This window comes from Ursus americanus, chromosome 20, assembly GCF_024610735.1.
Source record: "Ursus americanus isolate L20-20 chromosome 20, mUrsAme1.1.p, whole genome shotgun sequence".
NCBI lineage: Eukaryota > Metazoa > Chordata > Mammalia > Carnivora > Ursidae > Ursus > Ursus americanus.
Window position 1 is genome coordinate 18568893 of NC_142146.1, and position 23190 is coordinate 18592082.

The 23190-nt window shown below is 41.8% G+C and overlaps 2 protein-coding genes across 7 annotated transcripts in view; one reads left to right on the top strand and one right to left on the bottom strand.

The window, feature by feature from the left end:
• The window catches only part of TOP2B (DNA topoisomerase II beta), a 58387-nt gene extending 45972 nt beyond the window's left edge, over positions 1-12415 (top strand). For 2 of the 3 annotated variants that reach the window (XM_045791631.2, XM_045791633.2), the window contains exons 29-36: positions 1546-1690; positions 1918-2079; positions 3551-3752; positions 5095-5174; positions 6309-6419; positions 9168-9302; positions 10959-11053; positions 11919-12415. In XM_045791631.2, coding sequence (XP_045647587.1) covers positions 1546-1690; positions 1918-2079; positions 3551-3752; positions 5095-5174; positions 6309-6419; positions 9168-9302; positions 10959-11053; positions 11919-12086 — 1098 coding nt within the window. In that variant the 3' untranslated portion in view covers positions 12087-12415. The remainder of the gene's footprint in view (positions 1-1545; positions 1691-1917; positions 2080-3550; positions 3753-5094; positions 5175-6308; positions 6420-9167; positions 9303-10958; positions 11054-11918) is intronic. The other variant, XM_045791632.2, reaches the window with a different exon arrangement.
• Positions 12416-12462: 47 nt separating this feature from the next.
• RARB (retinoic acid receptor beta) overlaps positions 12463-23190 on the bottom strand; it is a 443932-nt gene continuing 433204 nt past the window's right edge. For all 4 annotated transcript variants that reach the window (XM_087870159.1, XM_045791638.2, XM_045791639.2 and 1 more), the window contains 3 exons: positions 16694-16898; positions 15695-15853; positions 12463-13953 (listed from right to left, as the gene is read on the bottom strand). In XM_087870159.1, coding sequence (XP_087726285.1) covers positions 13757-13953; positions 15695-15853; positions 16694-16898 — 561 coding nt within the window. In that variant the 3' untranslated portion in view covers positions 12463-13756. The remainder of the gene's footprint in view (positions 13954-15694; positions 15854-16693; positions 16899-23190) is intronic.

The following is a 23190-nucleotide window of genomic DNA, read 5'->3' on the forward strand; positions in this document are numbered from 1 at the left end:
GAGGTTGGAGAGTTCTCTATACTGAACAAATATTTGAAAGCATAGGAACATTCTGATACCAGAGAGATCGCTCTCTTCTGTTCTGATAAACTGACATCTATACTATTTCCCTCTTACCTAGCTTCCTACCATACACAGGTTCCTCCTTAGGAAATGACTTCTCTCCTTTTCAGTTGGTGTTTGTTCTTAGCACTCTTCTTTTTACCTTACATGGTCTCAAGTAACCTCATCTATGCCCAGAGCTTTTTTCACTCACACTGGTGACTCTTAAATCTATGTCCCTAAGCTGTAACGTTTTCAGGAGTGCCAGGGTAATAAAGCCACCTGAATGCCCAAAGCCCCTCAAACTTCACATATCTGAAGCTGAGCCCATTATCCTGATTTCAAGACCTCTTCTACCTCTGTGCCTTATCAGCCATCACTAACAACTCCAAAACCTGAGACTTGCTCATTTAATCAGTAACTAAATCCTACTGACTGCCTGTGAAGCAATTCCAAAATCCACCCTCTTATCTTTGTACCCATTGATACTGTTTTAGAATTCCATAAATTTTCTTTGATGAAAGTGTTCTTCTTAGTCTTCCTATCTCTAGTGATCTTACCATGTGTACTTTTTCCCACTTCATTCATCTCTCTCTAGTCTCTTACTACCCAAGTGATATTTCCAAATATAAGTCTGATTATTGCACAAATGCTTAAAAGGTTTCAGTGACACCCCAATGACTACACACAGATTCTGGTATTCAGTGATGTAGCAACTGCATGCCTCCCTATGTTTCTGTGTGGCTACTTATTCCTCTTTGCCTTTCCTTGAATCCTAGCCGACTATTTGTAATTCCGTAAATACAACGTGGCGATCGTGCCTCTGTGTCTTTTGCCTGGGATGCTCTTCTTCCTTCCCTTGCCTCACCTAGCAAACATACGTGATTCTTCAAAACCTAATTAGAAAGGCTCCTTCTCCATGGACTCTTCCCTGACCCTTCTCTGGGCAGAGTTGCTCACTTCTCCCCACGGGTTACTTTTACACCTCCCTCCATATTTGTTATTTGTATTTGTATTACAGTGACTTGTCATTGTGTCTTTCTCTGTCTTTTAATAATCTTAGGGTAGGGAGACTTTGACTAATGCCTAGCAGTGCATGGCAATTGTTGCTTATCTTCCTTCAGTAATCTGATGTTTTCTAGTATGTAGAGGCCTGAACTATAGGAACTTCTTTTGCCCGTACCCTTTGGTGTGTTTTGCTATTGGTTTGAAAGTCCCTTTGCTAATCAAAAGGGGCCTTCTTATTTTTTACGGTTGCTTTTAAGTAGCTGTCATCTCATAGAGTGTATCAGAATATTAGCATGGTAAGCAGTATCATTTGCTATAGATAAAGTAAAATATGGTCTGATCACTGTCCTCTGTTTGAACCTCAGTAGAATCACATTTTATTATTTTTTTACTTATCTGATATGAAGAAGTGATCTATAGCTGGAGGTGTATCTCTAAAATGTATGGTGTTAATTTTTATTCTTACTTCTTGTTGTTTGTTTGTTTACTGTGTAGGGTGATCTTGATACCACAGCAGTAAAAGTAGAATATGATGAAGAATTCAGTGGAACACCGGTAGAGGGTACTGGAGAAGAGGCGTTGATCCCTTCAGCTCCTGTAAATAAAGGTCCCAAACCCAAAAGGGAGAAAAAGGAGCCTGGTGAGGAATTGTTACAAAGTTTTTTTGTGAGAAAATACATATACGTACAGGGTATTACTAATTTTTTTTAACCGTGTTTTTTTTCTTCTAATAGTTGATATAATTTCTCAATTTTCATGAACACTTGTTATTTTATAATTAACCTTTCATTATTAACAGTTGTATTTTTACTAATGATATTTGTATAAGTATTGATACATATTTTATTGTTGTTGTTTTGTCTTTAGGTACCAGGGTGAGAAAAACACCTACATCAGCTGGTAAATCCAGTGCAAAGAAAGTGAAGAAACGGAATCCTTGGTCAGATGATGAATCCAAGTCAGAAAGTGACTTGGAAGAAACAGAACCTGTGGTTATTCCAAGAGATTCGTTGCTTAGGAGAGCAGCTGGTATTTTGATACATTTTGTATTTATTTTGTTGTATATTATAGTTTGACCAAGTTAATATTACTCATGTAAGTTAGTATTATTAGTATTGTCAGTGCTATTAAAGTACTAAATTGTTAGTATAGCAGAAGTTACAGTTCTCAAAGACAAAAAAAATTGCTTTACAGAATGTTTTTAGCAAAGTTGGACATAAATTGCTCTAAAGTTAATCAAGTTTTCTTATTTTTATTAGAAAGTTTGGATTACATTCCCTCCGTAGTTTGAAGATGTTTGGTAGGAATAATACCTTGATAGAACACTAAACAGTGATAGATCAATAGAAGTGCTTTGTAATTTTGTTTCTGTTTCATTTTTTCCCCCCCATGAAAAATTTCCTCCTATGACTTTAGGAGTTTGATTCCATGCACATCCCATAATAAATGTAACTGCAGTGCTAGAGTTAGGATGAAGATACCATTTTGTTATTCTATATTGTTAAGTATGCAGTTTTATCTTTTCTAAATATTCACTAATTTGAAGTCTTCAAATACTTAAAAATTGAGTGTCCTATTTTATAGATTCTTATCAGATTTTACTAAGTCCTAATTTACTTAAAATGAATGATACCATATTATGGTTATTTTACCTCTGGGACATGCTTTTTAAATTATATGTCAGGCCTTAAATTCTTTGGTTCTCTAATCACCAGTGATTGACTTTCTTTTCCTAATGTGCATAGGTATGTAGTTGAATTAACATGAATAAGTTATGTGAAAATGAATTTATTAAATTAGATGCTTCAAAATTGTATTAGGCTTTATCATACATGTAAAATGAAGTATAAAATTACATGGCAACCAGGTGTTTTAAAAATTTTATTCCATAGTATATGCTAGAAATTAAAAAAGTTACTTGCATTATACCAATGTGCCTTTCCCCATAGTTTGTACCTTTTATGCTTTATATTAAATTATTGTTTTAGTAATATACTTAGGGTTTATATCTATTTTTTTCTCATTCATCTGAAGAATTACTGTCTGTCATTTCATAGTAAAACTACTGTGAATAGAAGATAGAAGTTTTTATGCAAGAGATTAAGAGAAAGTTTAGCACTAAGACTAGTGAAATTGGTCTTTTGTAATTGTAGAAATGGGAAATCTTAGTAGTCACTTATACAATGAGTTCCCTGCTATTTATGAGTTAAGTATGACAAACAGCACCCTAATAATTAATCTCATTAGTTTATGCTCTCCTTTCCATATGCAGCATTACCCCATTTGCCTCCTGGGAAGAACAAGATGAACACTTAACATTATCAAAATAATTGAGGCCAAAGTTGTTGGCTTCTTTTTTTGTTGTTGTTCCTGAATGCTTGTCTTTTTTTTTTCTCATGTGTTAGCGATAGCTGGAATATTTTTCAAATGCATTATTCATAATATGTCATGTGGATGAAGTTGAATTTGAGTTTAACCTTCACTTTTATTTTTCTCCTAGCTGAAAGGCCTAAGTACACATTTGATTTCTCAGAAGAAGAGGATGATGATGCTGATGACGACGACGACAATAATGATTTAGAGGAATTGAAAGTTAAAGCATCTCCCATAACAAATGATGGGGAAGATGAATTTGTTCCTTCAGATGGCCTAGATAAAGATGAATATACATTTTCACCAGGCAAATCAAAAGCTACTCCAGAGTAAGTAATGAAGCAACTACTGTTCAGTTATATGGTGCAGTTAGTTACTTAGACATCTATCAAAGGTCTCATAGTAAGCTGTTGTCTCAGAATTTATCATCACTCGAGGTAAGGTCCTCCTCACAAAGGAACAAATCTGGGTAAGATTGCAGCTGTTTACACTATGGACTCTGGGAAACAAACTGAGGGATTCAGAGGGAGAGGGGTGGGGGAATGGGATAGGCTGGTGATGGGTATTAAGGAGGGCACGTATTGCATGGTGCACTGGGTGTTATACGCAAGTAATGAATCATGGAACTTTACATCAAAAACAAAACAAAAAAATAATAAAACAAAAACAAAAAATATAAAAAATATTTAAAAAAAGATTGCAGCTGTTTACTGAACTTTGCTATATCTTATAGCATGGACTGGCAGTTTTTGTTTTCTCATAAAGGGCTCTATAGAAAATATTTCAGGCTTTACAGGCTGTATGGTCTCTGTTCCAACTACTCTGTGTTGCCATTGTAGCAGGAAAGCAGCCATGAACAGTATGTAAATGAACAAGCATAGCTGTGTTCCAGTAAAACTTTATCAAAATAGGTAGCAGGCCTATGGGACATACTCTGACAACATGGTTCAGAGAAGTTACTAGAACTTTAGAACTGGGAGGTTTAATTTTCTTCCCTAACTTTGGCCTTGATTGATTTTTCATTTTTTATTATTACTATTTTTTTTTGCCTCTAGAGAGTATCAAACACTAATGTGTAGGATGTGAAGTTTGTGAGCAATTTCAGATTTATTTATTTATTTAAAATTTTTTATTATGTTCAGTTAGCCAACAAATAGTACATCATAAGTTTTTGTTGTAGTGTTCAATGATTCGTTAGTTGCGTATAACACCCAGTGCTCATCCCAACAGCTATTTCAGATTTTTAAAGGAAGGTCTTTACTATAAAGAAGTGTTTTATCATGTGGAGTCTGGATCAGAAATAGGATTACTGATGACTCTGACAGAGATTCAGACCTTCTCCTCAGGTTTTTGGCAATAATTTACTGATGCTGAATTCTGGAACAGTTCTATTAATCATAAAGTTTAATGTAGCGATATTTTGAATGGCTCTAATTTTTGCTCAACTTCCATTCTCTTACGTTAAAGCATTGGCTTTTCTGGTGTCTGTGTGTGTATGTATGCACACCTATGTATATGAGACAGAAAAATCAAGTTTGGTTGCCCTGTCTTTAACAAAGACCAGTGAGAGAACTGTAATTATAATCCCGTAGTCCATATTATATATATCATTTACCAAGGTTGAAACCATATATTTAAATCATGTGGTGGTTTGATTTTTCTTTCTAATAGAAAATCTTCACATGACAAAAAAAGTCAAGATTTTGGGACTCTCTTCTCATTTCCTTCATACTCTCAGAAGTCAGAAGATGGTATGCTCATTCAGTCTTTTCATTGGTTGCTTACTGTATTATCGCTATGGACTTTTTTATGAGTAGAATACTTCTTTTTTACATTTCCCTCAACGTAATAAGGTTTATTTGTTTTTCCTGAGATGAGTACCAACAAATTGGTCAAAATAGGCAATATAGAATCATTTAGATGGAAAGGTAGATGTGTGCATGAAGTGTATGGACGTGGGTATAGTGTTTTAATAGAGAAAAAGAAAAAATTTTGAAACATGAAATTTGATTTTCATGGCAATGTGAATGTATATGTGACAGTTTTTTAAAAACTATAAAGGGACTAATATGCAGATTTGTATTAATCTGTAGTAGCTAAAAGACTAAAACTTTCATAAAAGCAAATTTAATTGGGGTATATACTTTTTATTGCCTGTATTTTTGTGTGTGGAATTTTTAAGGTCAACACAATTTGTGTAGACGTAACTGTCTTGTATATACACACACTCACATACAGACAGACAGAGATCTGGTATATGTTCTGTGCATATAGATAGGCATTTTTGACAGCATGTCAAAACATTATATAAAACTATCACATCCAAGTGGACAGTTTAAGAGTCCCTGTTCTGGTTTGACGAAGGGAGGGGAGAAGTGGAGGGAGGAATTGATTGATTAATTGGGTGTAAAAGTAGACTGAAGGTAAGCCTACCTGCCTTTTAAATTGACCTTGAATGATTTAAAATTGGTTTTTAAAAGATGAAGTTACTACTCTCTTAGATTTGAACGTTATTACTGATATTCCTGAAATGGTTAATAACATTAGATGTATAGATACTAAAATAATCACAGTGAGAACTTTCTAATATTCCATTTTAAAATAAATCAGTATTTTTGAGTTGGCCAGTTATGTTTTAAATGATGAACATTTGGGACTATTAAGAATTTTTATTACTCTGCATTTCTATATTGTTTTACAAGAGTTAACATTTTTGAACATATAACATTGTTACATTTTTTTGTTTTCAGCTGTTTATTATGGACTATATGATGACAAAGTAGAAATTCATAAGATCAATTATCTAGCTAAAGAGAAGTCATCAAAGTTTAACTATTAATTAGTCCTTATAGAATCTCTTTACTGAAAAACTTTGTAATTTTTAGATTCAGCTAAGTTTGACAGTAATGAAGAAGATTCTGCCTCTGTTTTTTCACCATCATTTGGTCTGAAACAAACAGATAAAGTTCCAAGTAAAACAGTAGCTGCTAAAAAGGGTATGTACTATATTTGATGTTGTTAAGCATTGCATAAATGATTATAGTTAATATTAAAGGAAATTTAATATAATTTGAAACTGCACTTGGACTTTAGTAGAAGATAGTATAAATGCGTATAAGGAAAATCCCTCTTGTTTTCTAACCATATGAGGTAGTTATTAAAATGTGTATAATATCTCATTTTAAAACTGCTGTAATTATAAAATAATCCCATTCATTTTTACTAAAGATAGCTTTCTAGTAAGGTCCCCTGTGGTTGTTAGGTTGTAAAATAGATTAAAATTTAGTCTTGCTAGTAGCCTGCTTGTGTTATTCATGTAGATCATATCTTCACGCCTCATTTGGAATGATTGGTCAGTTCAGTTGAGGTTCTCTTTGTGTCTTGTATCTTCTTTTTTATCCATAACCTTAGATTGTCCATAAATATAAATCTAAGTTTGTTTGACTTAATTCATGAATCTGTTATTTGTACCAAGGTACATACTCTTGGTATTTTTGAAGGAGGTCAGTATTAGTGCTTTGTGTGTAAAAAGGTTAAGTGTTCCTTACACAGCAAGTAAATAAACATACAGTATGGACTATCTTTTCAGTACCTTACAAATGTAAAACAGACAATACCATTGTAGACACACATTTATTAGATGTAGCAGAACAACAGAAGTCCCTACTTTACTTTGACTGCACTAGGACCACGGTAAGAAGTTCACTAACTACAGGAGCTTCTCTGGCCGACACATCAGGAGCCCTGCCCATACCACTTCAGTACATATTGGCCAGGGTCTGTATTTCTTTGCCTCAGGATTTTTTGTTACTATGTTAGAATGTTCCTATTTCCCCACCCCAGTTACCCTTTATCAGTGATGGAGGGAAGCTGGTTTGCAAACATGTTAGTGCTTTGCTTCTCAGGTAGGCTAACTCTGGGATGTGTGTTTTAGAGTTGGCTCAGGATTGCTTATGGTAAGAGGTAAGCCCTCAAGAGTGATGACAGTTTTCTTTCTTCACGTCTCATTTTTGTACTTTTTTTTACCTTCCAAGTAAGTACTTGTACTTGAGTCTTTGCTTGTGATCAGGTGGGATCTGCTTCTGGGGAACTCATACTGAGGCCCTAGTTTCCCTTTATGCATCTTTTAAAAAATTGTCTTCATGTGAGCACTTTATAACCACCCTGAAATCTTGGGAGTCATATCACTTCTTTGAACATATCAGCCTGTTTCCTTCGTCAAGCTCCTCACTCCTCTTTATTAACCTAATGAGTTAGACTGGAGTATTAACTAAAAGGCTAGCATACCACAGCACCTGTCCTATTTGCTTGTTTCACCAGTAGTTGAACTAGCCTTGTGTCAGTTGCGTGAGTGATCCCTGTGTAAAATAGTTGAACCCCTCACTCTTCCTCTAGCCTCTTCCAAAACTACAGTTCCCACAAAATACCATTTCAAGGAGAGGATGCGTCCTGTCCCTCTGTGAGGTTCTAGGTTAACTCCAAATTACATACATTACTATACAAGTTAAGTTCTGTAGCTCTGGTAGTTTATAGCAGAAAAAGCTCATAGTACTGAGATATCTGACTTCCACCTAACACTGCAAGCCTGCAAACTAATGAAGAAAAAAGGTGGTTCCTAGAACGTACTGCTATATCAAGCCTATACTCGCGCTAGAACTGCCTGCCATGGGGCTCTTGTGGTACATTTAGTCATAAGGACTCAGGGGGAAAGGCACGAAATCTGTGGCTACCACCACCACTTGCTGTTCTAATGAGGGGCCTTCACCCCGCCACCTCAAATTGGGCCTGGGAATATATTTTCCATATAATTAGCCTGTTGTTGTTGTTGTTGTTGTTGTTTAGTAGAAAAAAGGCTGGTTAATTTGATGTTTTTTTTTTTTTTTCCAAATTAGTTTTTACTAATCACACAAGTAAAGACTGATTTATCAGTTTTCACAAAGACTGGAAATCTGAAAAACAAGGTCTATTTTAAAATTCGTAAAAACAAAGGCCTTTGGGTCTATTATGTACTTACCTGGAATCTTCATATTTCTTTGCACATTAAAGTGCCATTTCTGGATTTCAACTTTTGGATGGAAGTGAATCAGCTTCTATTCATGGTATTTTTGAGGGTCCCATAAAAAAATTTTTTTTTTTTTCTCTAAAAACAGAAGTTAGGACTAGGGGCACCTGGGTGGCACAGCGGTTAAGCGTCTGCCTTCGGCTCAGGGCGTGATCCTGGCGTTATGGGATCGAGCCCCACGTCAGGCTCCTCCGCTAGGACCCTGCTTCTTCCTCTCCCACTCCCCCTGCTTGTGTTCCCTCTCTCACTGGCTGTCTCTGTCTCTGTCTAATAAATAAATAAAATCTTTAAAAAAAAAAAAAAGTTAGGACTAAACATGTGGTTATACTTGAGTTGTAATTTATGTCAAATGTGTTACCTTTTTGTCATGACTATCCTGTACTTTTACTACTGCTTTTTAATAGTTACTGCTTAGTTCACTTTAATGGCCTTTGTTTAAAATAATCTCATTTGAAATATCAAAAGGAAAATTATTCCTAATAAAAAGCATTTTGTCCTCTATGAGAAATTGTTTGCCTTTACACTGGCAGCAAGTGAAAGAAACCATTTTGTTATTTAAGGCTACTCAATTTCATATCAGCAGTTATAGGATTATAGGATTGTTACAGGATTGTTATTGTTATAGGATTCACTTGAGTGTGGTTTGTTGGTAAGTATATTACATTGATTTATGAAATGGAAGTTTGCTTAATAGGAAAACCGTCTTCAGATACAACTGCTAAGCCCAAGAGAGCCCCTAAACAGAAGAAAGTAGAGCCTATCAACTCTGACTCAGATTCAGAATTTGGCATTCCAAAGAAGACTACACCCCCAAAAGGTGAGGATTATGTTAACCTAATGTGTGCCATGTGGAAAAGAGTCTCTTCTACTCACTGAAGTTAGAGAGGCTGTGTACCTATTATGTTTTAAATTGCTTTGCTCCTCAAGCAACATCTAAGAATCAGTGCTGAATTAGAGTCCAGAGGAAGTCTAGCACTTTGTTTTATAAATCAGGGAATTGAGACTCAAAGAGGTTAAGTAAGCAACTTGCACCCCTAAGAATGATGCAAAGACCCCCCTGCCCCAGACTCACTGAAAGTAGTTATTAAAGAGTCAGATGAGGGCTCCTTACCAACGAGAGAGTGACTGTCATTGGCGCTAGGACTGACTGGAGCTTTTTGCTCATCTAGGAAATCACTGTACTCAGGGACGTGTAAAGGCACCAGCATCAGTTCTCCCTGGTACCCCCCCCCCCCCACCCTTTGCCTCCAGAATCTAGAAAGTCCTCTAAGGTGTTTTTTAAAATATATGTGTAAGACATATTTTTTTTTCCCCAGAGAGAACTAGTTTTATTTATTTTCTGATACTTTTAGGGAATACATAAGATATCAAAAGTTATAAAAGGTAAATCAAAACATTTGCATCCAGAGAAAATCCTGCAAGGACATAATTTTTTTTAAGGGTCGCTGCTCAACCTTTTATCCAGCTGACAGATATTCCCATCAATGTGTTCATGTCTTAAAGTGGTGGTTGTGATAAGGTGATACAGACCTACATGGAAACAACGGAGACTAGGGGAAAAAAACTGTAACTATGAGGTCAATACCTATGGTATGCATGATTGGAAACTTTTATAAATTCACGAGTGCCATTTTATTGATTCATTAGGTAAACATCCTGAGATCATTTAGGCTGTCTTTACTAGTACAATCTGGTTAGTCATAGCCCTTAAGGAATTTTTACAATTTAGAATTGCACTTTAGTTCCATTTTCTTTTTCAGTGGCATCTGGCATCACTGTAGGATGGATAATATTTTATCACCATTTGCATATTACCTTTCTCTCTTCCTCCTCCAACAAGAATAAGAGGTTAGGTAGATGGCTGAAAAAAAAATCTGCGTGTGGTACTTCTAAGTCTGAGAAGGAACATGGATTTGACAGATTATTACATGATTAATACTGGGGGTTTTATTCTAAGACTGTGCTACTTAAAATGGTTATTACTAATGTGTGATAAGCAAATTAAACATAAAATTTGTACTAATATGTATTACTTTTCTAGTGATTCATTTTATATTTTTAAAGGTACTAGTCAATGACAAATTAGAAACTAATTTTTTTTTTTTTTTAGTCACATACAAGTTAAAAAGCATTCTGAAGACATTTTCTTTTCAGGCCCAAGGACTATATAGTCAAAATGCCAGTGTTTTCTCTTGTGTATCGGGCTTGGTCATTAAAATTTGTCACCAGGACCTTCCAACTAGTTTTAAATGTATTTGTGAAATACTCTTTAGTCCTATCAATCCCAGAACTGAAATGATGCTGCCAAAATATTTTTACCTCATTTATATTTAGAGACCAGGATTGCCGTACTGATTGGGGCATGCCAAAGAAGTGAAGTATAATGTTGTGGTATTTATTTTTTATATTGCACTTAACCTTGGGAGGAAAAAAAAACAAAAATAAAAAAACACCACCTTTGTATCATTTTAAGGTAAAGGCCGAGGGGCAAAGAAAAGGAAAGCATCTGGCTCTGAAAACGAAGGTGACTATAACCCTGGCAGGAAAACATCCAGAACAGCAAGCAAGGTAATTGGGAACATCTTTTTAGTGCGTTGTTTTATGATGATCTGTATAACTGGCTTAGTTGGCTTATTACTATAATGTCTCCTAACCTAGCCTGTCTTATGCATAGGGGGCTTTGTATGTGGTTAAAGCATTATCCAAGTATAAAATCCATATAGTCAGGACTATTTCTTGGATAAAAGCATGGCATAAATTAGCCTATTTAATTAAGAGTATTCTATTTCATCCAATGAGCCATAGAAGTTATGTGCTACCTGTCTGAAGTATTACTTTCAGACCAAATAAAGGCTATTTCTTTTTAACTTGGAATTATTTGACCAGGGCTAATTTGATTTTTCTCTTTTAACTTGAATTCATTTGACTATGGCTAATTTTCAATCTTTTTAAGGTAAAAGAAAAAACCTCAAATGTCCCTCTTTTTTCTCTTTTCCTATTAGAACTTAAAAATATAAACTTAGAGATTTTAGCTTTATGCTGCTCTCCACCTTGACCTTTTTCCATCCGGTCATCTTCCGTGTCTCTGGTCCATCTTGATATGACTTCCCTGCATTTTTATAAACACAGTATGTACTCCGTACTGTGTATACTCTTGTTGTTTTCCTTTCATGAATATAGGTACTTAGAAATAAGTAATTTTTACTAATCTGGACACTGTGCATATTTGGCAATAAAGAGATCACCAAGGTGGCAGATTGTTGGACTTACTTATTTTTCTAAAAGGGAAAAAAGGATTAGATAACTGGTCTTATGCTTAAGTCAGCATTACAATTCTGATTTTAGTAACCTCATTATTTGCAATATTTCTCAAATGTAGGTGAAGTGTAAGGAATAATAATTCAGTCTTTTTCTTTTTTTTAAACCTGTCTAGAAACCGAAGAAAACATCTTTTGATCAGGATTCAGATGTGGACATCTTCCCATCAGACTTCACTTCTGAACCACCTTCTCTGCCACGGACCGGTAGGGCTAGGAAAGAAGTAAAATATTTTGCAGAGTCTGATGAAGAAGAAGATGTTGATTTTGCAATGTTTAATTAATTAAGTGCCCAAAGAGCACAGAAACATTTTTCAACAGATAAATTGTGTTGTCCTTTTGTCTTTTCTGTCTCAGACTTTTGTACATCTGGCTTATTTTAATGTGACAATGTAATTGATGGTTTTTTATTATTGTGGTAGGCCTTTTAACATTTTGTTCTTACACATACAGTTTTATGCCCTTTTTTACTCATTGAAATGTCACGTACCGTCTGATTGGCTCGTAGACTTGCTATAGACTGCCGTGCACTAGCACAGATTTTAACTGTCATGGTTGCAGACTACAGACCTGCTTTTTGAAATGAAATTTAAACATTAAAAATGGAACTGTGTGCTCTGTGTCTTGACTAAAGATGAAAGTGTAGTAAAAGCTCCCATACACTTTTAAAATAAATATATTTTATTCTTTGCCAGGAGACTCCATGGAAAAAGGTAAACAGTATATGAACATAGAAAGCATTGTTAAACAATCTCAATGTACAAACAGAGCCAGTGAAAGTACATCACAGACTTGCTAATATATCAAAAGAAAAAATTCCACTAGTGCTTAAATGAGAACTAAGAAACTGACACTTGTATCATCTGTTAACCACTCTACCACAGCTTTCACTCTGCTTCATAGTGATCGAACAAGGTCAAAGGATGCAGATTCGCTGTCCATGCCTTCGGGAGTTCACATTAGCCTCTGGCCATCAAGGAGGCTAGAAAAAACCCTCCATACCAGGCACGCACCAGAAAGGACACTAGAGTTACATGGTATAGGTGGTAGACCAGTCTGCTAATTAGCCCATGAAATTTCCCTAATGGCTTGTGAATAGGTAAACAAAAAACTTATTAACACTGAAAAGTGTTTCTGCCTTGGAGGCTACCATTACTGTAAAAATGTATTTTTTTTTTAAAAATTGTGTAGTTATGTCATTAAGTAATAAACCACTGTTAAAGTGACATTAACAATTGAACAAATGACATTTGATTAACTGAACTGGCAGTTACACTGATACAGAATTCTCTTCTGCTAGTGCAGTGAATTTGTATCTTATTACTGGGCAACATGAAATAGAAGACGCGGTTTGAGAGCGTCAAAAAGAGCAAGGACAAGCTTCTGTACTAACTAAATTAGAGTTATCTCTAGCTTTATCTTGTCATACTGTACAACAGTCCCCTTTCCTTACCTTGATGTCCTCATTGTGAAAGCAAGACAGTTATTTTTTTTGAGCCTTTCTTAGCTGGACACGTACAGTAGTCTGTTTCACAACCTTGGTGTCTTGGTTATTCTGAGTATGCAAGGCAAAAGGAAAGCACCAAACATACAGTATAGAAAGAAGAGAGCCATACTTCTGTATGTACAAAGTCTTCAGAAACTTAACCAGGGTAAATCATTTCGACTGGGTCTTTGCCATGCAATCTTGAGTGTTCAAAGAGGAAAATAGAAGCTTTTAACTAGTTTCTGGTTGCATGAAATGGCTGATTTTTAGAATTGAAAAAGTTTGTATTTCTAGGTAAGTTAGACAGTGAGGAGTATATATTGATACATATGAAAACTTCTTGGTCCTTCTTGAGTTTTAACATATTTTCAGTCCAAAAACTAAGCAGCAGTAAAAATGTTTTTTTCTTGCGTTTTTAATCCTGGAACTGAAGGTACTGGGGAATGTTTGAAGTAGCTGCAAAGTGTCTTATTGCACCAGTGGTGACTGACTGACACCGCTGTTTTCCACTGAGCTGGGTGAGGTGCTGGGACTGTGCTCTGCTGGGTTCCCACTTGAACTTGGGGTCAAGGGTTCATGTCCTTCAGAATTCTCCAGCATTTCCTGAATGAGAGGCGGCATTGATCCAGGAATTTCCATTTTCAAGGTAATTACACGTTCTGCACCTTTTAAAGAGAAATAATAGAAATCTGGTAGAGATAGGGAGTTAAGCTGAATAACTCGGGATCAACTTTCATCTGCTGTGAAAACTGTGCTACCAGTGCCTCCCAGAGGCTGTCCTGATTTTACAACATTTAAATCTTGTTACTTCATCTCGAGGAAAGCAGCGCAGATGCAGTGACTTGCTTCAATTTGATGAGTCCATGCCTGAGTCAGTTTTAGGAAAGGTTGGAAGTATATATTTACTTGATAAAAGACCAGAAGGAACATATCTTGAGACAGTTGTCACAGATACCAGTTAGTTACCCACAAATGAAGGAAGTGACCTAAGTAATAAATGTGCAGTGATTATCAAGCTGACGTAGCATCGCACTGTCCAGCACAGTAGGCACCAGCCACATGTGGCGATTTAAATTTAAATTCGTTAAATTAAATACGATTAGGAAAAACAGTGCCTCAATTGCATTAGCCACTTTTTAAGTGCTCAAGAGCCACGTGTGGCTAGTGGCTCCTTGTATTGGACAATGCAGATTATAGAATATTTCCATAATCACAGTTAATTCTATTAGCACTGGTCTAGCTAGATATAGAGAACGACTGTATTAAGTTAAACAGCCTCACTGTTTTTAAAATCAAAGACCTCACAATTACAATGGCCAAACACTGGTATCTGCTATTTGCGTACTCTTAGGCCCATGCTAGCGATGAACTCAGAATGGCTCACTGAGAGAACCTCTTAGAAGGAGGTCAGGAATTGAGACTCCTTGTCAAACAAGTTCACCATGTTTTTAAAGCACTTTCTGAAATGTAGAGTTTGTTCCTTGGCTCAGCCAGGCCTTCAGGGACAGAGCACGTCCTGGGGAGGGAGAATGACAACAGCACACTTGGCACCAGGGATTGCTGCTGAGTTTTCTCTGTACACAGAAAAGCCCTACTCTAGCACTCAACTGTCCTATGGCTCTAGGCGCTTCTGCAATTGCTCGAGTTGCCACACAAACTGAAAATCATTAGGCAAGGAATATTTATACCTCTCAGGAAGGCCGGAATTCCGTTGCTGAGAAGTGTGCAGACGTCAGTCTGCCTCCACACAAGAGAGCGATGGTAACACTGATTTGAGAGAGAAACTTCACCAGTAACGGTTGCCCTAAGTACCATTCATTTTCTTGAGGTTTGGATGGTCAGGAAAAACTGGAGTCAAGTTTACATCAAGCAAAGCATGTGTGGAAAGGAATGAAATGTATAAAACTAGAAAATTAAAAAGCCTGTCGATATATAGTACATTCTCTGGAAAATAGTTTTTCTAGGGGCACCTGGGTGGCTCAGTCGGGTAAGCGTCGGACTCCATTCCGGCTCAGGTCATGATCTCAGGGTCCTGGGATCCAGCCCCCGTAGGACTCTGTGCTCAGCAGGGAGTCGGCTTGGGATTCTCTCTCTTCCTCTCCCTCTGCTCCTTCCCCTGCACACGTGCACTCCTTCTCTCTCAAATAAATTTGAAAAAAACCCAGTTTTTCTGTTCACTTAGTCACCTGAATTATAAACTCATAATCTATTAAGATCATTGAGTGGGGTAAGATATTATGAGGTTTTTTTAAGGGTGGATACTCTTCCTTTTGATTTCTGTGAGAAATAACTTCCAGAACAACAATGAAAAAGCAGCTATTATCAGACATCCTGAATGAAAACATCAAGTTGAAAAAAACACGTCAGGACCACTTCATGAATACGATGTCGACTCTAAAGACATACCTTTAGCACTGATGCTGCGGAGATCTGTGATTTTCATTAAGATCTTTGGAAACATGTGAGGCTTGCTGGGTCGTCTCTTTCTGATATAAATTTTTAGTGCTTCCAGCAGTGGTTCTTGTAGCTTATCTACTTTTGTTGGTTCCTCAAGGTCCTGGCGGTCTAGACAGCAGAAATAAAGTAGTAATTAGTATCCGAACACAGAGTTATGCGCTTGCCAGGCGAGAGGGCTGCTGCCCATTTCCCTTTCTTGTTTCCTTGGTCCTAGTGTATTATGACTTTATAATTGGATGATTCGATCACGTATACAAGTTTGAAGATACATGCAACTGCTTTAAGTAGTGATACTTGAAAATGTCCGTCTTGCTGGTCAAAAGCTCATGTTGATGCCTGGTAGCTTTTGTCCCAGGGAGACAATTACTTCTTGTGACCAGGAGGTGTCACTACTGAACTGAATTCAAACAAACCTGAGCAGCCGGATGGTTTTAAAAGCAAGGTAAATAGGCCCCCGTAATTAAAGCCATTACTTTTTACCACTTACGATTCAACCTCCTGTCAGCCAGTAGGGGTCAGTACGAAGAAGAGAGCCATATTTTATCCCAGTTCTTCAAGGGTTAGTGGGGGGGGGGGGGCAAGACAACCCAGTGACTTGTAGTCCCAGCCACTAAATTTGCAAACAGCACATGGAAGTCCCTTGCACTATCATTAAAATGTCCTTAGGCAATTTATTTTACAACAGTCTGATCCTGCCTTGAAAAAATCCAGTAGCAATTGGAGAAATAATATTTTGGTATTTCAGAGCAAAAAGATCCCAAATGCCTTCATTTCATTTACAACAATATGGAAAAATGCGACAAACCCCAAGCATGCACGCCTGGCTGTTTATGCACATGCCTTTCTCCCTGCAAAATTACTCCAAAATGGAGATAGGAATTTCCCATAAATTACGAGCGTAAGTTGTTCTTCATGGAGTCTCACGAGGGTTTTCTAGGTAGTTGGTACCTCCACAGATTAAGCAGATGGCACTGAGAAGGCCTGTTTCTGTGTCATCCATTTCCAAAGGCAGGAGCTGGTTGGCAAAGGTGAACACAAGGTCAGTCAGAGGACCAAATCCAGCATTGTGCATCTGAGTTCGATTTAGGGTAAGGCCATCTGAAAAAGTCATGGTGTCTTGTTCTGGTGTGTACCTGGTGCAAATCCTAAGAATCTGGAAGGAAAAAGAACAAAACATATGCGATGGTTCAAGGCCAGCCTGTCCTTAGAGCATCACCTAGATCTAGGTGGGAAAGAAGAGGACGATATCCAAGAAGCTCTAGCGTCACGTGAGGCACACCACCCCCCTTCTGGGTGTGGAATGTCGTCTGCAGCTCTTTCATTGAGAGAGTATAGAAGTCAAAACATGGGCTAACATTATTTAGGGAATAATGAATAGGACACAAGAAATTTTGAGAAATATTTGTGCTAGAAGTAATTCATTTGACTCAAGTAAACATTTACTGAGTACCTACTTATGTCCTAGGCACTGTGCCAGGTGCTGGGGATAAAAAGGTTTTTTTTGAAGAGCTTACAGTCTACAGAAAGAAAAAAAAGGCACTATCTACCATTTATTAAATGGTTAGTATATGTCAGGTGTTCAACATGCCCTACGTTCAAGCTTTCAAACACTTCAGGAAAGTGAATGTTATTCCTACTTTACAGATGAGGGACTGAAGCTCAGCAAGGTTCAGCCACATGCCCCATAGCACAGTTAACACGTGGCGGGGTTTGATGCCAACCAGGTTAGGCTCCCTCATCCACGATGCCTCCGATCACGCAGTGCCCAGCTAACTCGAATACAAGGAGCAGGAGTGGGACTGCAAGGTGCTCGGGCATTCGCAAGCAGGAGAGCTCCGACAGCCAGGAGATCAGACTCACAGACAGGAGGCAGCATTTCAACTAAGCCCAGAAATATGGCTGGGATTTCTGTAGGTAAGATGCCTGGACCATGATGCCACAGTCTCCCAGTGCCACCTGGCATGCCCTTGATATAAAACTCTGCTGGTCACCCTGGCCACCCCCGCCACCGGGAAGTTGTCGGCGTGGTGCTCTGGGCCTGTGGGCCGCACTCAGCACAGCAAACTCCAAAATGCCCTTTGCATATTATAGATAAGCCAATGCGGCCGGTGTTTCCTCTGCCCTCTCAGCCCTCACTGCTGGCAAGGAGCTCCGCGTCCTCACAGCACTCATCCGCCCAGCACACTTCTGTACCAACCACCGTGAGGGGCCTTTCTGCCAGCCAGCTGTCTACCTTTGACTCTTCCTTCTCAAAAAGCCTCAGAGCCGCAAGAGGAAGCACAGAGAAATGTATTCCACCTGGACAGGAGTGAAGAACTCAGTAGGCTGAGGGCGCTGTTTTTTCCAGATGTGCACGGCCTGTGGCTTGGAGATGGGAAACTTGGCAAACTTCACTGTAGGTGAGGGGGCATGACCTAAATCAGGACACACCCTCAAACTTAATATTCCTAGTATGCGATCAAGCGGCACAGGGAACTGGAAAGCAACCGAACGTGAGTAGTTACTAAAACATTACAATCATTTCTCTTCATTGGGTGGCTGGCTGGTTTTGCCTCTCAGATATTTGCCCAGGGACCTCTCTGAGCCCGTCCCGCCGTTTCCTCTGGGTCCCTGATTGACCTGCTGCACTTCATCTTGGTAGCTGAGGGGCTACGAAGCCACTCCTGATGTCAGAGCAGCAAAGGAACCGAGAGGTCCCTGCTTATAAACCTTACGCCCCTAAAGCCCCGGGAGGTAAAGTACAGCGTCCAAGATCACCCAAGTAATGGGGCCAGGACAGAACACAGGACTCCCAGCCCCCAGCCCACGTTCCCCTCAACCACCTGCACGATCATGAGGCAATATGCCTGCGTAGGGAGTTGTCACGTGACGGGCAGGGTCAGATGCTCAGTACTGATGGGCCCCAAATCTCCAGACCCATTTCCAGTTTGGAATCAAAAGGTACCACATAAGTCTGCAGCTGTAGCATGCTGCGAAGAAGTGAGTGCGCTAGACCTGTCCCCGCAAGAGTGAAAGAAACCAGGATTTGCTGGAAAGGAACAGAAGTCCAAGATTTAGGCATTTGCAAGCTGTCAACGGCTCGCTTAGAAATCCAAGTCCCGGGGCGCCTGGGTGGCTCAGTCGTTAAGCGTCTGCCTTCGGCTCAGGGCGTGATCCTGGAGTTCTGAGATCGAGCCCCACATCAGGCTCCTCCGCTGGAAGCCTGCTTCTCCCTCTTCCACTCCCCCTGCTTGTGTTCCCTCTCTCGCTGGCTGTCTCTCTGTCAAATAAATAAATAAAATCTTAAAAAATAAATAAAGGCCGGCCTTTAAAAAAAAAAAAAGAAATCCAAGTCCACACTGGAGTGCACAAATGTCTCTTAAACGATCCTATTCTGATGGGTGCCCCTCCTCAAAAGCTGGAAAATATCTGGATTCCAATGAAGCATTTAAACTATGTTCTGTTGCCTCTCTCCCTAGAAAGTTCGAAACCAAAACCAAGTATTAATGGCTGTCCACAGGGGAAGGCACATGGCCGGAGATGGGAGAATGGTCAACGTCTTCTTTTACCGGTGGAGCCTGCGCGCCCACCCTGCCCAGGCGGGGCCCAGTGGGCAGCGGGCATCCTCCTCAAGGGTGTGGCCAGGCCTGGCTCTGGAGAGGAACCAAGGAGTTTCAGTTCATGCAGGTCAAATGCTAGTGGCAACTACCAAGTGCTTCACCAGAATTAAAGTGCCCTTTGTTTGAAATGGGGGTGTTGCATCTGGACAGGGAGCACACGGGCCCCACGAGTTGGGTAAAAATAGCCCAGGCGAGGCTGACTCGCCCAAGGAGGGCCCTGCCGGACAGCACGGGCTCCGCTGATTGGCGGTCCTGACGCTCCCTGGAGGGAGAAGGATCCTCAGCCTTCCCGCCTTCAGCAAGGACAAGTGAGTATTGTCCCCACCGCCTCTGGGGTGCCGCCTGGGAGGATCTGAGCATGTGGGATCCCAGGGACACAGACCTGTCCCCTTCTCTCCTTGACCCTGTGACCACTCTACTCCAAGCCACCATCGCCTCTTCTCTGGTGATTCCGGCCTCTACTCCTGTTCCTACAACCAAAGCTCGCTGTTCAAAATGTCCATTGGAAGGGACCTCACCCTTGCTAAAATCCTGCCAGTGGCTTTGAGCTGTTTTAGATCGTCACACTCAAACTTCTTTCTCCATGGCCTCTACATATCCCCTCGCAGCTCCTCCTTTCCCCCTACTCCTTAACTTCTGGCTATATTGTTCTTTCTGAATCTCTAGCAACTCAATATCACAGCAAAGCGCTTGTACTTGCTGTTCCCTCTGCCTTTGATGCTTTTCCCTTGATCTTCATAAGTCTTCCTACTCAGAGCTCAGTTCAAATGTCACCTCCTCAGAAAGCACAGTGAACACACTTACTAAAACCCATTACTTTCTATCCTATCACCTGATGTTTTTTGAAATAGGGAATAAAATTGTTTTAAAATTCAGGTATAGCATGCGTAGTGGTTTTAAAATAAGCCCAACAAATTCTTTGCTACTACTCCATTTAAGGAGTAAAGCTTCATTCCCCTCCCCTTGAGTGTGGGCGGACCCAGTGACTTGATCCTAAGGCAAAATCCAGGGGAAGCCACGAGTGTGACTCCGGAGAGTAAGTCACAGGAGGTGAGGCACCAGGGACCACGACTCCTCAAGTCTCTTAAATCTCATTTTGGGGTAGCTGGTTGCCACAGGATGGAAAGGGCCACGTGGCAAGGAACTGAGCCCTCCTCCCAGCAACCAGGACTAGCTTGCCAGGCCCCTGCGAGGAGCCCCTGGGGGGAGACCCCTGCAAGCAGCTCTTCCAGCGCGAGAAGGCTTCAGAGGATGAGGCCCCGGCCTGTGTCTTGCCTGCGAGCTTCTGAGCGACCCCGATCCAGAAGCACCCAGCTCAGTCGGTTCGTAGGCCACGAGGCCCTGTGAGAGAGTAACACTCACACTCGTTTAACACTGCTGAGTTCGTGGCAACCTGATACACGGCAACAAATAGCGAGCCCAGCGTCCGGGCCTTGAGCTGTGCCCGCGGCTCCGCTGCTCAGCTGACGGCACTTCCCCCAAGTACACGCCCGTGTAACCACCCAGATCCAGACACAAGGGGTTCCAGCTCGTCCAGGCTCCCGTGGCCCCTCCTGATCCGATCCAGCCCCTCCTCCAGATAACCCTGATTTCCACCTCGATCCCTGCAGACTCGTTTTGCCTGTTCTTGAACTCGAGGGAAATGGAACCACACGGCACAGTCGCTCTTGTGTCCGGCGGTACGACTCCGTGTCCTATCGGAGACGCCCCGCGCGTGCGGGCAGCCACGGGTCTTCTTCACGGCCGGCTAGTGTTCCAGGCCGCCCGCGGCTGCTGCCCCCCGCCCCCGCTCCCGCCGAGCCGGCTCTTCAGCGGCCGCGCTCCTGCCCGATCTCTAGCATCGGGGCCAGCCGAGGCCGCACAGCAGGTGGCTAATGAATATCTGCTCAATTATTAACGACGCGGAGTCCCTCACCAGCTTGCTTCCCACCTCGGAACCCCTGAGGGGGCGACCGGGGATTTCTGAGCTCCCAGGCAGAGGAGAAAAGCTCCGACCGCGCACGCATCTCAGCCCGCGCACTAATTGCATTTGGCAAGTCGCGGGCAGATCCTGATCCGACCTGACGCTCCTCCGGCGTCGTGGGCACGTGGAAGCGGTGAGGGGACAACAGCAACACAGGCAGCCCCGCGCGGCCGTCTCCCTGGCGTGCGGAGCGCCTGTGACGCTGAGCTCCGTGGAACAGAACGCCGGCCCCGGGGACCTGCCGCGCGGCCGGGAGCGGGGTGTCCTCACTGCCGCTGCGCCCAGACCAGCCCTCCAGGAGCCGCTCTTTGGACGTGTGAACAGAAATGCGTGGAATGAAGTGCAATAATACATTTTGATCTAACCTAATATATTCAAAATCTTTTTGTTTCAACATGTAATCGATATAAAAAAATCATTAAGGAGATGTTCTACATTTTTAAACAGTAAGCGTTTAAAATTATTTTACCATGACAGCACATCAGACCAGCCGCATTGCAGGCCCTTAACAGCCACAGGTGGCTTGTGGCTACCGTGCGGGACAGCACAGCGCAGCGCGCGTGTGCACACACAGTCCTTGGGACTGAAGAGCTCACAGCGACGGTCTGGGCTTACTCGTTACTGACACTGGTGACGATCGCTAGTCGAAAGGAGCGCTTACTTCGTGCCAGGTGCTGTGCGAAGTGTTCCACACGCGCTGACCTAGTTAAGGATGCCAACAGCCTTGGGAGGGAGGAGCTACGCTCCTACCGGTTCACTGAGCAGATAACGGAGGCTCAGAGAGGTCCCGTAACCTCGCCAGTGCTTACAGCGTCCACACGGCAGGGCTGGGATTCGAACCCAGGGAGTCTGGCTCCGGAGCCCGCCCCCTTAGCCACCACGCTGACCGCCTCACAGTGCCCGCACCCGGGGGTGCGAGGCTGGGCTTCGGAGAGACACGGGGCCTCCTCACGAGGGCACAGCGGCCGAGGGCAACGCCGCAGCCTGCATGCGGGCTGTGGGCTCCGAGGCAGGGTCTGCTCCCTTCCGGCTGGGTCTTGTCGGTGCTGAGCCCCCGGACGCGGGGAGCACGGGTTCACGTGGGAACGGCCCCCAGAACCCCAGGAGCCGCAAGGCATGCCGTGAAGTCACACGGGGCAGTCACGTCTGCGTCACCAGAGCAAGGGGCTGCTGCCGCTGGCGTGGGAATGTTTCCGAGGGCAGGGGGGCGCCCGCACCCGGGAAGGCCCCGAGGGACCCCCACGCTACCTCACGCTGGAACCCGCCCAGGTGCAACACGCCGAAGGCGGCCCCAATTCCGGAATTCCGCTTTTGATCTCGAATTCATTTGCTCACCCATTCACTCCCAAGGAGCCTTCCCAAGGTCACACAGCTAGTAAGCAGCAGCGCCGGATTCGGAACCCAGGCAAGCTGGCTTCAGAGCCCACGCGTGAACTCCCATCAAGCCCTGGGCAAGCCAAGGGGAGCTGGGTGGGTGCGGAGCCCCGCCGGTGCCTGGGAGACAGGTGGCAAAGGTGGGAGCAGCCCAGGGCGGGCGGAAGGGCCAGACTGCAGAGTCTGGAAGGTCAAGGACTCGCCTTTCCTCCCCGCCATCAAATCCCCCAGGTCTGGCACACAGGAAGTGCCCAATAACAGTGTGCGGGCTTCTTCCCCCAACCAGTGTTTATTCATGCTGCATGGGGCAAATGAATGGCGGCAAGAGAAGCCTGACCACGGCACACCTCTAGGCAAGCTCAGTGAGTCCTCCTGACGCCAAGGATGAAAATCTACTAGCTAGCTTGTGCCCTCGTCCTCTCAGGCCCAGGCCCTCCTGCTCGCCTCTGGGCATATTCACCTCCTCACTGGTCCTCAGCCTGCCAGAGCCTCCCTGCCCCAGGGCCTTT